Here is a 16168-nt window from a genome sequence, read left to right on the forward strand (position 1 = left end):
TCCGCGCTGGGCTCCACGCGTCTCCCGGGGCTGACCCCCGCCCCCCTCACCTCCCGCGCCGGGCCGCGGGCCACTGCGATTGGCTGCCCGATCCCCTTCAGCCGTCACCCCTCCCTCCTCCCTCCCCCCCCACCCGCGCGCCCGCGGTCCCTGCTGTCCCCCGCGGTTTCGGCGAGGCCGCGCCGCGCTGCGCTCCGCTCCCATTGGCTGCGCGCGCCTTTGTGTGGCGGCAGCTGCGGCCCCAGCGCCTTTGAATGTCGAGAGGGGCCGGAAAGGGAGCCTTTCCATGGGCCATCTGTCTCCCCGCCAGCCGCCGCCCCACCACCGCCCGCGCCCCGCGCTCCGCCTCCCGCCCCGGCGGCTCCCGCAGCCCCGCCGCCGCCCGCGCCCGCGCCCCGGAGCCGCGCCACAAAGGGCCCGCGCGCAGCCGCCGCCGCCGCCGCTGCGCGAGGAGCCAGGATGGTCCTGGTCCACGTCGGCTATCTCGTGCTTCCAGTGTTTGGCTCTGTGCGAAACAGAGGTATCGCTTTTTCCTTTCGGGGTCCGCTTCGGAGCGTGGATTGCCGCAGGCACCGGGGCGGGGGCGGGCGCTGCGGGCGACGGGGGGCTCAGGGCACACCCGCGGGGACGCAGGGCGAGCAGTCTCTTCTCCCCTTTCTCTTTTGGGGGGACCCCCGAATGTGGAGGCGGCCGACCTCGTAGGAGCTTTTGCAGTGAAGTTAGGGTTTGGTGAATCCCCAACCCCATTTTTTATTCTTTGCGGCGGATGCAGTTCCTCCAAATCACAGCCCCTTCCCCTAATACCTAGCCCTGTATGATCGAAAGACGGAGAGAGATACATGACTGTGTGTGTGTGTGTGTGCGTGCGCGCGCGTGCGTGTGTTTCTGTGTGTGGAAACATACTTGGTTTTCTATGATTTGCTGTTTTTGAGGTACATGTGTGTTTTGTGTTATTTGTGTTTGTATTTCATTTTTTGGCCATTGATACCGATGGCTGACTAGCTGGGATCTGGTATCTGCCCCCATCCCATGCCCCAGCCCCCACCCTCTCGTGGGCACTTGCATGATTTCCAGTCCCATTCTTTTCTCCCTTTAACCCTTTAAGTGTGTGTCGCCCTTGTGTTATCCCCTTAGCCCTCATTGTCTTTGTATGACAGTTGCATTCACGGGTTCAAGATGCGTGTGTGTGTGTGTGCAAGAGTGTGCACGCCTCGGAGAGTCAGACGTGTAGTGCTGTGCACCCCTGGGCCCAGACGGAGCGGGGTGCCCGGTTCTTGGGTGTTGCTGTGTGTGAGGATGAGGTGGGAAGCTGCCCCATGGTCAGGCCTCTGCCCCGGGCAGGCATTGACCAAGCAGCAGGCCGGCGCAGGCTTTGTTTTTAACTGTGATATATGGGGTGTGTTTGCACGGTCCCCTTCCCCACATCCCTTTCCCTCCCATTCGGCTACAATAGCTTGATTTCCCCCTCTTCTCCCCCACACCCATTTCTTCCATTTCCTTTTAATCAAAAATTCCCACCTCCCAAAGTAGATCCGAGATGCATCTAGATTCATTTTTTTTTTCCTTTTTGTATTCTGCGTCTGGACTCACAATTTCTCTTCTTGGAAATGTTTCTTCTTTCCTTTCCCACTCCACGTCTCCTTAAATCCCTGCGGGCTAAAGCCCTCCCCCCGCCCTCCCTCACGCACAGGATGATGTCTTCCCCCTGCGACCAGGGCAGCTCCAAGTCTGAGTGGGGGGTGGGGTCGCGGGGCCAGCACTTCAGTGCGCCCCGGGGGCCCGATTGGGCGAGAAAATGAAAGCCCAGCCCTCTTTCTTCCATCCCAGCTGTCCCAACCCCGCGCCTCTCCCCGGAACCTAAAAGGCAAGGTTGGCCCGCGTAGGCCTGTTTGAAGCGCAGTTGTTTTCGTGTGTGATGATGGAATGATGACATTCTGCATTTATCAAATCTTTTTTTTCTTCATTGTGTAGCTCAGTGAATGGTCAACTCGCTGCTGTGTGCGCTGTGACCCTCTGCCTCCGCATTTAGCTGTATTGTGACACCCCTCCTAACCATCTCCTGTCTCCATCTGAGGAAGGCATTGCTATTTAAGCGGCAGTATCCCCTATCTCAGGCCGGCCTAGCGTTGGGGGGCGGGGGAGGAATGGGTGTGTGAGGAAGGGGGGGGGGCCCGGGATGAGGTCCTCCTGGAAATGCCAATCCCTCCTGCCCCAAATCACACTTATGTCTTATTACTTGGCGTTTCCTCTGAAAACGGGTGTGGAACATTACACTAGGCAGAAATTCAAAAATGATTAAGAAGGATGTTGAGCCTGAAAGTATAATTATCCTGATTAAATCATTATCATCCTCATTAATACCACCAATCTCTAAATGCCATTGCAGGATGCCGATTCTGTGTTTTGAAATTCAAATTGCTCAGCTGCCTTTACATTTTATTTTTAATACCAACCCCCCCCCCACCCCCAAACAAACACACAAAAAATCCAAACAGAACAAATTCTGCCTGTCAGTCAAAGTTTACTTTCATGGCAAACACGCCCACAGGAAATTCGAGGGCTGATGGTGACTCCGGCTGTGGGTAAAATTTAGCACAATGTGATAAGAATTCATGACCTTCGGATAGAGGATACTAATGCTTAACCCAACAAGGTCCTAAACCACAGTCTTCTTGTAAAACTATTAGATAGCTTGCCAGCTTAAATCTGTTCTTTTTAGTTTCCATTGTAGTAGTATAGGATGTATGTAGGCCATTTCAGAATAGATGTAGAGAAATAACCATTTTTGTATCTTCATCTTGTTTAGCCGAGTACATTGCACTGTAAATCCCTGTTAAGTGGATTCCTTTTGCCTTGGCTTGGAGGCTGTAACCTCCCCATTTCCCACTTAGCACCCAGGCATAAGTGAAGAGATTACATGTAACTGGAGGCAAAAAATAATATATATATGAAAATCTGGGATGAAATGACAGTTGCTGCTACTCCATAGCCTCTGAAAATTTGGTGCAGCAAGGTCCCTGGCTTAAGGGGGAGCCATACCAAAGTGTCTTAATTGTTTAGTCGGACAATGTCAAGAGCATCTTGGGACATTCGCCCTGGCCCTCCGAGCTGCCCCTTTAACAGCCGGCTGCCTTCTGTGGTCTTGTGGGCCAGACTTGCTTGAAACAACAAACAAAACAGAGCAATAATGAAAGAAGAAGGCCCCTAACTTCGAGGGCCCTTCCAAAATAAAGTCCCAAGTGGCCTCCCCAGATTGCCATGTGGCAATCTGAAAGAAAAGGGGCGGGGGGGTGGGGGAAGAAGAAAAAAGAATTTCCAGCAAAATGGTTTTCCATTAAACAGGGATAGCGTGTTCTGCTGTGCTGAATTACTTCCTGTTCTTATTTTGTGGGTAATTTTTTCTGTATCAAATATCCTTTTGGTTGTGTATCTTTTTCACCTTTTCTTGTACTAAAACTAAAGCATGATCTGTATTTTTTTACATTCCCCAGTTGACAATGTACAGCGCTCGGTTAGAGATGTTACCCTGCTGAACCGTACTGTGGTCGTGTAGCCCGGGCCATCTGCTCATTGTACGCTGCTTTTGTTCTGTTGCCCTTCGAAGCATGGTGGGCCCAGCCTTTTTTTTTTCCTTTTTTTTTTTTGTATCGTGTGCATGACAACATTGTTACACACAGAATCCACTAATACTAATATACAATCTCTCAATAAAGAACTAGTTTCCTATATTAACCTAGTGTGCTTTTTCTCTTGCTGTTTTCCCATTTATTGTTGTATCCTGCTGTTTAGATATTCCCCTTGCTTTTCTATCCCCACCCTCACCCACCCACCACTCCCACCTCCCATTGTAAGATTTCGAGTGAATGCCTTTTTCTTTCTTTCTTTCTTTTTTTTTTTTTTTACTTTTTTTCTTTTGTTTTGTAGTACAGATATGGTAATCTTAATTTCATCCAGTCCATATCTTTTTATAATAGGTGTCTGGGGTGATGGAGGGTCAGTTGTCCTGTCACATCCAAACAGCTCAACTGGGTAGAGAATCCCTATCTTTGGCCACCTGTGTAGCCGGGAACCTCCACATTTCATCTTGGTTTCCAAATTACACTGTCACTCGGTTTTATGATGCTGGTGAAGGGGATATAACACTTAGTTGAGAAAAGGGATACTGTTCTTAACTAGCAATCTTGTAGCATTTCAGACTTGCCTGACAAACCCATTTTTAGTTGTGTTTTAACTTTTACTGTCTCATTGATTGACTGTTCTTCTAAATCATGCTGGGGTGACATGTTACATGTAGTTGAAGCCATGATCTGGAATTTTAAAGTACCCTTTTCTGTGTGCATATTTACATTCTTGGGACTGGCAATGTAAGTTTTGCATTCAGATCTTGCATCAGGAAGAGTTTGAAAGAGAAACCAATTCAGACCACCCCCACATTCATCCCAGGGCCAGCAGCCTGACCTGTTAGCGTAGAAATAAGAGGGTCCATGCCCTCTGCAGCCTGGGAGCCAGTTCAAGCTGATTATAGCCTGGTCCCTGACAGCTGCCTTATCTGTGGCCCTAGTGCCTCTCTTTGAGAAAGAAAGCCAGAACTCTGCCATTGTCTGAGTGTGTGTGTGTGTGTGTGTGTGTGTGTGTGTGTGTGTGTGTGTTTGGGGAAAGGGAGGGATCAGGAGGGAAGTCAGGACGTATCCCTAAATTGAATTGGAAGAAGAATCCTTAAAATGTATCTTTGTCCCATAATTACATTTGAGAAGCCAGTAGAGAGGTATTTTTTTTTCCCCAGAGTGGAACCCAAATTCAAGCATTTGTCAATTATACCTATTCAATTTCAGCCCAGAACAAGCCTTGCTAAATGAGGCATTTTAGACACTGAGGAAATCAGTTGATTAAAGAAATTCACGGTTCTTTCGAAGGGTCATCATTTTGGATGGGCTTTTCCTTGGCTGACATACCTCCCCTCCCCTCCCCTCCCCTGCCCCTCCTCTGGGCTGTCTCTCGGGCTTGCCTCTGCCTCTCTGCCAGGGTTCCTTCCCTGGGCAGGTGCACCCCTGCCTGACCACGGTGCTTCCTTGCCTTCTTTGTGGCTTGGTGCAACTCTCCTCCCCCCCCATGGCTGCCCTTGCTGCTCTAGCCCTTTGTTCTCGCGCTCTCCCCAGCCCGAGTGGGAAAGCTGAGCTGATTTACTGTGACACATGGACACACATGGAAGTCCCCAGGGGAGGCTCATGCTGTAGTTGTACAAGAAGAGATATGCAGGTCTTCGAGGATTTGGTTTCTTTTTCTTCTCCTCATCCTCCTCTTCTTTTATTTTGGTTTACACGAAACTTTACATGTTGCACCTAGTTTAAGAAATACAATACACCACTCCCAACCCAACCTCCATCATGAGAAAAGCACCTAAGTCAGGTGATCACCCTCATTTTTGTCCTAAGGAGCAGTGGCTCATTAGATCAATATTAACCAACCCCAAGGTTTTATTTTTTTCTAAATTAGTGTTATGTATGTCAGAATTATTGGACCAACACATTTTGAGGATGGTTTAGTAACCTAGTAATACTATAGAAAGTTTGTGGGTTAATGGGAAGTCATGTTTTAGCAACTTATCAAATGCACACTGTATCTGCACACAGATTGTCAGAATAAACACATTCATATGAAGGAATCTTTTCTTCTGGTGGGACAATCCAATCATTACAAAGCCATTGTACTTTATAGCTTTTCTGTCAACCATCTGACACATACCTGTTTTGATAACGTTTTGACTCCAGGATTTCGGACCAGCCAGCGGTTCCGTAGATCCAATACCACAGACTTTGTAATAAGATGGAACACAACTCTTGTTGACAGCTTTTCTTTCTGAACTAGAGAATGTCTCTCTTGAAACTACTAGCATCAGCTAAGGTCCGCTTAACTGATGAGTTTTCTTAAATAATAGTATCCCATAAACAAGCAAATACTGATCATAGCATTCAAGGTTAGGAGAAAAGCCCACCAAGAGTCTCAACGACTTCCTATGCAAATGACCGTGACTGGGTCACCTCTCTTTTTGCAGTTTGCTCACCTCCTGCCTCCCTACTCCCCACCCCCAACGTCCTTCCCATCTTTAAATAAGCAGGCTGCAGTGTCAACTGGAAAACAATGGTTTTCTGGGCTAAGGAAGCCAACCGCTCCATGCAGGATCCAAGTACAGTGTGGAGGCCCCTTTCCTGCCAGGACACACAGGCCTTTGCTTCTGATTCAGGGTGTGACATCGGATCTCTCAGTCCAACCCAAGCACTTCCACAAATGGGCAAGAGATTTGTGCCTTAGTTTTTCTATGGATCTACATAGCTCTTTAAAAATTCCTGGCTTACCATAGTGTGAACGTGAATTAGTATTTATTTGTTTCCAGCGTGGTTTAGCTGCAGTTGACCAAGAGAATTGGGAGGGAGGGCAGGTAGAGGGGAGGGCTTATCTTAGAGAGAGACTCAGACTTTTCGGATGACTTAAGAACGAAAAGCAAACATTCATAACCCCACAGCTGAACCACTCAGAATGCCTGTACTTCATTTATTCAGTCATTCATTTCTTCGCTTGTTTGTTCATTTAGTTACCGAATGTTTACTGAATACCTACTTGGGGCCGTACAAAGGGGGATACGAAAGCAACGTAGGGTCTGGGTGACTGCCCTCCTGAGACTTATGCTGGGGAAACTTAAGTGCCCAAATGGATGGCAGGGCATCCTGACTGGAGAGGAGGAAAGAGCTTGGAGCCATCTAGGGTTGGGTCCTAGCCCAGCCTTGACCTGGAAAGGTGAACTTAGGCCACTGCTCTGACCGTCCTTTAAACAATAACTGTCATACATACCGACCTGCTAGGGTGTGCCTAGATTATTTGGAGGTATCTGACACACAGCAGGTGCCTAGGGTGTGTGAGATGGCTGTCCCCCATCCCCCACAACTGTAGGAGTTTACTGGCCCGAGGGATCAAATAAAATCAGAGATGACCTTGCTGAGGAGGTGGGGTTGAGGTGTGCCTCAAAGGAGCAAGGAAGGAGGAGAGTTCCAGGTGGGGGCTGGGGGGTGGGGAAGGAGGGAGACTTTGGCCTAGGCCAAGTGGTTCTGCTGATTTGGCAAGAAGAGAAAGTGCATCTGAGGAGGGAGAGGGGTCTGTGTGTGTGTGTGTGTGTGTGTGTGTGTGTGTGTGTGTGTGCAGGCCTGTTGCCTTGCACAGCTACAGGTGGCACCAGGACCATTGCCCTGCCTTCCAGTGCAGGGCACTGGAAGCCCTCCCTAGAGCACGGCTCCAGGAGTTAAGCAGCGGGAGTTCTGGAGAATGTGGAAGATAAGGCAGGAAGAGACGGGGAAGCCAGGTTCTGAAGGCCGTTTGAAGCTCCACTAGAGTTTAGACTTGCTCTTTTAGCCATTGGGGCCTCTCTGGGGACAGTGCTGTTTCAACAACTTATTCTGGCCGCTGATGACTCAGGGGTGAGCCTAGGGGGCTGGCTGAGGCCAGGGAGGAGGCTGGGGCAGGCTTCCGGGGGTGATGGAAGCCCAAACCTGGGGCCTGGGGGATGGGAAAGAAGGCCTCACACCAGGGGCCTTACTATAAGAGGCAGTAAGGAGAACTGAGTCTATGTGGAGGGGCAGGGAAATTTGGGGTGCTTGGGAGAGTATAAGACCACGAAGACAGACAGGGAAGATGGGAGAAACAGACAGTTTTGGGGAGAGATGGGTTCAGCATGCAAATAACAGACTGAATTTGAGATGCTGAGAGTGACAGAGGGAAGGGGACTATGGCAGTGCCCTGGACTTGACAACTTCTAATACTTGGTTGGGGTAGGAAATTAACTTCAATAATAAAACTCCTATTTACATGACATCCCTTCAAAAAACTCTCCATGCTTGAAATCCCCTTCTTTGGTTATGCATATATAGCTTTCATTACTCAGCAACCGTTCTTACCACACTGACACTCCTGGACCCCTGGACCCCATATCAGTGTGAACAATTTTTATCAAATTTCGCCCTTCTTGAGAAAAGAGACCCCAAGGCAAGCAAGTGCCAGGATTATTGCCTGCATAGGTTTGTAAAAAGGTTGTCACTACCCATGGGAGAAGGAGGAGCTGGCGGGACTCCCCCGATAGTAGAGTATGGGGATGCACTAACTGGGACAAAGGCAGGGGGTGACAGGTGGGGCACGGACTCTGACCGCAGGATTGGTCCTGTCCGCAGAGAGCTGATTTTCCCCAATTCAAACCTTTTTCTCTTCTGTTATTTCATTTCCTCCTGGACACAGCCTGTGAGGAGGTAACTGGGGACCAGAGGAGGAAACTGAGGCTGAGGGTGGGGAAAGCCTTTGCCACGCCCTGCCCCCACCCCCAGCTTGTAAATGGCTGAGCCACACGTAAGTGCCAGGTGTGTTTCCTGCACTGCCTGCCATGCCTACACGCTGTTAGGAACCCTAGGCGATAGACCCAGGCAAGAACTGGAAAGGAATCCCCACTTTTCTTCCACGTCTGGGGGGACCAATTCGGAAAGCGAGGCTCCTTGCCTGCATTGGGAGAGGCCTTTGTCCAGCTGAGGGCCGGCCAAGCTATGAGGGGGTCTGAGTTTCTAACACTGAGCCCCAGGCCCCTGAAAGGGGCCTCAGAGAGACAAAGAAGGTGCACGATGGACCAGAGTCCCCCCCAAGTAGGAAATGAACAGGGGGCCAGAACCGGAGTGGTGAGTCCTCTAAACTCAGAGGGAGCCTGGCTGGCATGATGGGAGGGCAGGGGGGACTCTGCTCTGATTGTCACACAAATAATCGGGTGTCCTTCTGAGGACTTTGGCTCCCAAGTTGGGAGCACATCTTCCATTTTTTTGTCAGTTCATCTAAGTGCCTTGAGACATTATATCAGTGTTATGTCACGGAAGTCGTATCATCACATTTTGGAAAGTTTAGAAAACAGACCAAAGGAAAAAAATCTCTTAGGAGTCCATCCTTCTGTGATCGTGTTAGTGAAGGACTTTCCACGTTTTGGTTCATACATATATATGTAGAACTGTAAACACAGTCATAAACAATTTTGTATTCTCCATTTCCTAACATTTTATCACAAGCCTTTTCATGTTCTGCTACATTGTTTTCACAAGCATCACTTTTAATGGCTGCGTAATATTCCCCTTGCATGGTGGCTCTGTACTCAGGCTCAGTGGCTTCTGAGGCACACAAACGGCCCTGAGTTGCAGGGCCGCTCCGTGCTGGTCTGCCCACCACCTCCCCTGGACTGCTGTTTGGGAGGAGGTGGTTAGTGGAATGCGTCTGACAGCACCCGTGTCTCTGCCCACCATCAGCCCCTTCTATTAACAGGCCTATGTAGGTGGAGGGGAGGGCAGAGAAGAGAGGGCTTAGGGAAGGAAGAAGGTTTGATAAACTATTCTGAGGTCTGGGTTCCGGTCTTTGTTCTGCCGCAAACTTCCACTGTGATCTTGAGCAAGTCAACGTCCTCTGCCAGGTCTCAGTTTTCCCATCTGTGAAATGGGTACAACAGGCCCATTGTTTCTGCTTCGTAGGACTTGTCACATGAAGGAATACATAGGAAACAAAGGGAGAAGCCAACCAAAGGCAACAGTAACAATGACGACTCACGTTATTCATGGTGGTCAGCCTCAGACAGGCCACACAGTACAGTGGGAATAGCCCCGGCTGTGAGGCCCACTCTGCCAGTAACCACCCGTATGACATGTTGGCTGAGTCTGACTGCTCTGCGCCCACACTTCCTATCTGCCAAGGGAGATAATTGGCCTAATTGCCCCCTCTTGCTCTACAAAGCTGTGATTTCCTCTTGATGAGAAGAACTTACATTTCCATTGCCTTTCTCCGGGGCAGTTTAGCGCTCAGCAGATAGGCATTTGCCCTTCCCCTGGCCGGGCTGCTGTGCTGTAGGAGGGAAGGGGAGGGGCAGTTACTTCTGGCTGCTGGTGCCAGGGCAGTGAGCGCAAGCCCCATGGGGGTCCCGAGCTTAGGGTGCTCCTACTTCCTGGCCCTGCTGCTCTTGTTCGGCCTCAGAGCTAGAAGTTCCTGTACATATCATTGGTTCCTAATGTTGTCCTGTGCTGCTACTGGGCAGGGGACAACCCTCCAGGAAGTTACCCCGAGGTGGCTTGTCCCATCACAGGGCTCAGCTCCTCTCCCAAGGTGGCAGTGGCTGTGCAGTGTGGCCTCCAGAGCCTAGGAGAAGTGGCGGCTGCTGACTCAGCACCAGCCTGTGGGGAGGGGAGGGGGTGGAGGAGCTCTCAGAGCTGGGAGGAAGTGAGAATTCAGCCAACACCTGTCTCAAGGAAGGGCAGGAAGCTTTGGAACAGCTGCTGCTCCCCCTCTGGGCTGTGAGCGGGAGGGAAGGGGGTGGAGGCGCTCCAAGCCTTCTCTTCCCCCAGCCAGCTTGCTTAGCTCTGGCTCTGGTCCTGCAGCTGCCAGGGCGTCCCTCCCCATGACTCAGGGGCCTTGCAGTGCTGCCTGCCCCCCAGGACCACCCCACACCTACAACAATTGCTTCTGCTCCCAAACTCTGTGGGCACTAATGGGTTAATGTGCCCAACCCACCCCAGGGCTGGAGACCCTGGCTTTCTTTAAGCCCAAGTGTGGCCCTTCCTGGGAGAGGTGGGGGGTGGCTCAGCCTCCATGGCATTCCTGGAGGGAGAGCTGGAATGCACTGAGGAGGAGGTCCTATCCTGCCCTCCCCCCGCCCCCCACGCACCTATGAGGCCTGGCCCTGCGGACCACAGCTGAGAAATCTGGGGAAGGTGAGGCGCTGACTGGGGGAGATCTGGGCCCACAGGCCAGTCCCCTTTTTCAAAGCTCCCTGCACTGCCATTCACCCCAAGGCCCAGGAGTATCTGTACCCAACTCGGTACTGAGAGAGGACAGAAGAAGCAGCTGGACAGAGCCTGGTTCGGTCGGCGTTCACCAGAGCCCCTTTGGGACACCAGGATTGACATGCTCTGACCTTGGTTTCATCTTTGGTGGCCTCATCCTCGGGGGCATAGGTGGAGGTCAGGCCTGAAGAGGGGCCTCAGTCAGCTGTTCTGAGTGCAGCTGGGCCTGGAAGGCAGCTCCCGCCTGTCTTCCTTTGGCTGAGGAGATACTGCGGCTGCCCCAGGCAGGGGTGCCCAGGAGGCAGGGGTGTCATGGCCCATGGCAGTAGGGGAAGGGCAGGGAGAGGCCAGGGGAGGGAGCTTGGGTCCCGCCAGGTCTGAGGCATCCAGCTCTCTCCCCACCAGCAGGAATGGGACTAAGGAAGGGGGGGGGAAGAGAGGTCATGTGGGGTGAAGGGAGTACCTGGGCAGGTGAACTGGGAGCATGATGGAGAAGGTAGAGGAGAAGCCCAGACATGAACCTGGGATGGCATTTTCATTTTCCTATTCTATCCTCATCCCATCCTGAAGGGTTCCTGACCAGTGCTAGGTTCTCCTAGGAGAGAGGTGAACGAAAGAGGGACCAAGAAGGATGGGAAGGCGGGAGGAGGATGTCAGAGACATGCTCTGTTGTCACCGTCCCCCCCACCCCTTAGCAGGTACCCCTCATCTCATGGGTACTCACCAAATGTGTGCTGGTACGTGCGGAGTCCTGCCTCGTGCTCGTCACGGGTGGGTGGGCCAGGCCTGCCCTCTGGGGGGATCCAGGCTAGAGGGAAGACCGGACAGGTGTGGAGCAGTGAGCAGAATCCTCCGCTCAGGGCTAAAACGGGCCTGGCCACGCCACAGGAAAAACTCAGCATGGTTTCCAGTTTTACTGCTAAATGTAGGGAAAAGCAGATTTTTACATTAAACTAAACAAGGAACTCCTCTGTCACCAATGGCACATTTTGCATGAACTTTTGTGCAGAAACATAGAACTTGAAGGACGTGGTTCCTTCGGGTGGCCAGGCCAGGCCCCTGTGGCTGGGGTGCTGGGACGCCGGGGTTGTCTCACAGCCCTCTGATAGCTGGCTGCTTGTGGGGAAGTGTTTCTGGGTGGTGCAATGTCTTCTCCCTACAGAACTAGAAACCCAAGACTGTCTGGTGGCTGGAGTCGCAAAGCCAGCTCCCAAGAGTCCCTTCAGGATTGGGACCCTGTCTGTTGAGGGCCAGTGTCCTTTCGGGGTCTTGACGCAAGGCCAGTTGGAAGCAGTCCGAGTTCCAGCAGTCCCAGCAAGGGACACTTCATGGGCCAGGCTGAAGACAGCATGGGGGTTAACTGGGCAGAGGGAGAAGGGTGGCATTTCAATATGGTGACCGACGTACACGTGTCTGTCTGGAGAGGCAGGGCCAGGACTGGGAGCGAGGGTCTGAGGCGGGAGGTGGGGGGATGGAGATGAACCCCAAGAACAGGCATGTGAGGGAGGCCTTCCTTCGGGGCACACCCAGTGGGGGCTGCCCCTGGTACTCTAAGGACTCTCCCCACCCCCCTGCTTTTTTCACGGTGGTAAAATATATTTAGCATAAAATCTGCCATTTTAGCTGTTTTATACTGTACAATTCAGTGGCAGTAAGTACATTCACAACGTTGTGCCACCATCACCATTTTCTATCCCCAAAAGGTTTTCATCTCCCCAAATAGAAACTCAGGGCCCCTTGACTTTGCAGCCTGCCCTCTGATAAGGCTGCAGTTCCCGGGGCTTCTTGAGGATGGCAGGGGGAGGACAAGTGGTAGCAAGAAATGCACAGACTGTGGCATCAGGCTGTCTTGGGTTCAACTCCTGGCCTTACCACCTATGCGTGGGGTGACTTTGGACCTCTCTGAGCCTCAGTCTCTTCATCGGAAAAAATGAAGATAATCGTTATTAAGACCAGTGTCATGGGGACATGAGGATGAAGAGAGTTATGACGCACACAGAGTACAAAGCACACGAAAGCCTGGGAGATACTGAGCAAAAATGGCCATTCCCAACACCCGCTGTCCCCCTCCGAACACACATCCTTGTTTGTTTGCGTCTGGAGCAGTTTGAGGTGGCCTAGGGGGGTGCAAAGGGGACAGACAGACAGGAAAGGGCCAGCCATGTTAATTGCATAAGCAGTTAATGAGAATCTATTTTGAACTGTGGACAACTGAGGCACGGACAGTTTCTGGCTTGCGGCCTAGCTGGAGAGACCCTTGAGCACCCATGAAGTGGGTGGAGAACGCATGGACTGAGCTACAGGCCATGGTCACGCTGGCCAGAGAGTGTGGTCCAGCCTGGAAATAGCTGGCCAGAGGCCTGGATGGGGAGAGGTCACTGAGACCTGCAGAAGTGAGGAGGGCCTGCCTCCAAGAAGAGGCGAGCCGAGCCTTGCTCGAGGAGGGAGACCTGTAGCTCTGTTGCCTGGGGGAAGCTGTCAGCTCAGTGTGCCCCCCTGCCCTGCCCCCTCTCCCGTGTAGGCCCAGGTTGGAGCCAAGAGGTGAATGTTCAGAGTCCTGGGGCTGTCACCTTGTCTGATTTTTCTTTTTCTTTTCTGGAGTATTGGGCCTCTCATTTCACTGTCATCCCACCCATTCCAGTCCCCTACCTCCCTCCCATCCCTTTGGCCCTGGCCATTCCCCCTGGAATTTTCTGTCTCCTCTCCCATCACTCTGCCCAGCCAGACTGCCTGAGGGCTCCCTTGCGTCCATGCGCTGTCCCCTGGGAGAGCTGGGCAGATGGTGAGGCTGGCCGAGGGGTTTCGTGACCTCCTTCTGAAGTGGACAACCCTCTCGGGTCACTGGTCCTGCTTACTCCAGAATGGGGTACTCCTTCTTACCTGCCAGGCTGCGTGAGGATCAAATGAGACGGCAGATGTAATGTGCCCACCATGACGTCTGGCACCAAGCATGGGACTCCTCTTATTGTACATGGCTCCCTACTGGGGAGTTTCTACATGCAGAACCCCCCACCTGCTCCTACGAGGCACTTTGAATTTGGTAAGGGGAACAAAGGGGAGGGGGAAAAGCTTCTCTGAGTCTTAGCACTGTCACCTGTAAAATGGGAATAATCCTACTAACCGCCACAGGGTTACAATGAGCCTCAGGTTTGATCATGGATTTGTGTGGCTCATCTCACTGATGGGCACTGAGCATGTGCGCTGGACCAGGTGCCAGCTGGGCACTGGATACACGGGGATAATGATAACAACAGCAAATGCTCCTGTCACACTTGCTCTGGGCCAGGCACTCTCCTAAGCACATTACCTGCCCTAAAGAGACAGTCTGGACGGATACACATACGTGAGCAATCGGAAAGTCTGGTCCTAGGTGTGTGCTGGGTGCTTTCTCAGCCTGCGGGGAGCTGTCCTGGGGAAAGTGAGGCCTGGAGGGGCTGATGCTGAGCTGAGTCTTCAAGGATGCTCAGGGCGGACCAGGTGGGGCCGACCAGGTGGGGCCAGGGTGTTGCAGGCAGAGAGGCTGCGAGGACAGAGGGTGCGTGGAGAAGCAGAGTGCTGCAGAAGGGGCCTGGGGAGGAGGCTGCTGTCCTGGGGTGGGGGGAGCTGGGGCTTTGTCACTGCTCTTTGTCAGCATAGCCGTGTTGCCTGTGGATCAGCATTGCTGCTGGCTGATTGGCTTTTGTCAAGAACAAAGGGCACACAATCCACCTAGAGCTTCAAGTGTCCTGAGCTGAGGTCTGGGGTGTGGGTCGGGGGCTGGGCATTGCCCTTGAGGATCTAGAAAACAAGGTTGGGGTGTTGACAGATGCCCACGAGAAGATGATGAGGCATCATCCTCCTCACAACAAGAACAACAATAAGGTTATTATGGCCAGCCGCTGGGGGTGCTGGGAGTTCAGAGGAGGGGGCTGTGGGGTCAGAGACCTGGAGAATGTGGGGGTGCAGCTGACTCTTGACGTAAGGGCCTGGGGCAGCACTTCCCACACTGTCCAACCAAGCACCAGGACCCCTTGAGCTGTTAAAAATTGTTGGTGCAAATGAACTACATGTTCCAACAACATGGAAAATGCTGTACGCTACACGCCTGTCTCGAAGAGTCCCGATTCATATTAGCACGATAAAGGCTGTGGTAAGTCCCGCAGTAAAGGAAGCCCTTTGGTTCTGCTTCCGTAGCATTTTCCCAAACTATCTGAGTGCAGCACTCTGTGTGTGTGTGTGTGTGTGTGTGTGTGTGTGTGTGTGTGTGAGACTCCTAGAAACATGCCTTGCACGTGGGGCATGGAGCGCAGTTTGGGAAATGCTGGCATGAGAACTGGGTCATCTAGCTCAAGACTGGCCCAAAGCACCTCCCTTATTCTGAGGGGAAATGGCAACTGCGAGAAAGGCCACGGAAGGTGGCTCATCAGTTGGTGATTGCCTGTCTTGAAGTCCCCCCACCCCAGCCTTCCTCCCAAGAGCGCCATCCCTCCCTGCATCAGGGACAGTCAGAGGTCAGTGGTGAGCCGTTACTCGCTCCCAGCGACAGCCTTGCTGGCCACCCGGGGGAAGCTCTGCCAGTGGGTTGGGGGCCGCGCCGACCCTGGACGGAGCTCTCAGCCCCTGATGGACTGACCTTGTATCAAAGCCCCACTCTGCTACGGGCTTCCCTCCCACCGCCTTCTATTCGTGACCTTGTCCAGATTCCTTGGAGGCAGGCTTTCTCCCTACCCAGCTGGGAGCGCCTGTGGCCTTAACCCACAGCTACGTTTGACACACGGCCCCTGGTCCATGTAGCACTCGACGTTCAGAGAATAGTGCAGATGCTCATCCTTAAGGCACAGCCATCCCCACGTGACCTCCCTGTGATCCACATTTGTACACAATTCACACTCATTTAGGATGTCAGCATGGACACTCACTAATATCTGTACTAGGTGAGAACACGCAGCATATACACACACACATTCACAGATGCCTGTACATGCATACGCTTAACCACGTGCTGCTCACACACACGTGTACACACAGGTACATGCATGGCTCCTGCACAACTTTAAGGGGAGCTGCAGAACCTGGGCAATGGCACCCAGTTGTCACCATCCTCATTTGGGGCTCACGAGGGGTAGTATCCATCTGGGCTAATGAGGGAGGCACAGCTGATTTGCTGTGGTCTCTGCTATAGCCAGCCTGGTGATGGATTAAACAAACATCGCGAAGCCCCTTTGGGATGCTGTGTGGTCTGGAGGGCTTCGTGGAGGAGGTGGGTCTCAAGCTGGGGTTGAAGACTGAGGTCCATGTCAGTAGGAAGCTCGAGAGGGGAGGGCACTGAGGTGGGGAGGCTGCCTGAGGGG

General features: G+C 52.4%; 1 protein-coding gene across 2 annotated transcripts in view; it reads left to right on the forward strand.

Annotated features, from left to right (window-relative positions):
- Window positions 1-406: 406 nt before the first annotated feature.
- The window catches only part of ARK2C (arkadia (RNF111) C-terminal like ring finger ubiquitin ligase 2C), a 102634-nt gene continuing 86872 nt past the window's right edge, over window positions 407-16168 (forward strand). For both annotated transcript variants that reach the window (XM_033087695.1, XM_033087696.1), the window contains exon 1: window positions 407-520. In XM_033087695.1, coding sequence (XP_032943586.1) covers window positions 460-520 — 61 coding nt within the window. In that variant the 5' untranslated portion in view covers window positions 407-459. The remainder of the gene's footprint in view (window positions 521-16168) is intronic.

This window comes from Rhinolophus ferrumequinum, chromosome 19, assembly GCF_004115265.2.
Source record: "Rhinolophus ferrumequinum isolate MPI-CBG mRhiFer1 chromosome 19, mRhiFer1_v1.p, whole genome shotgun sequence".
Lineage (NCBI taxonomy): Eukaryota > Metazoa > Chordata > Mammalia > Chiroptera > Rhinolophidae > Rhinolophus > Rhinolophus ferrumequinum.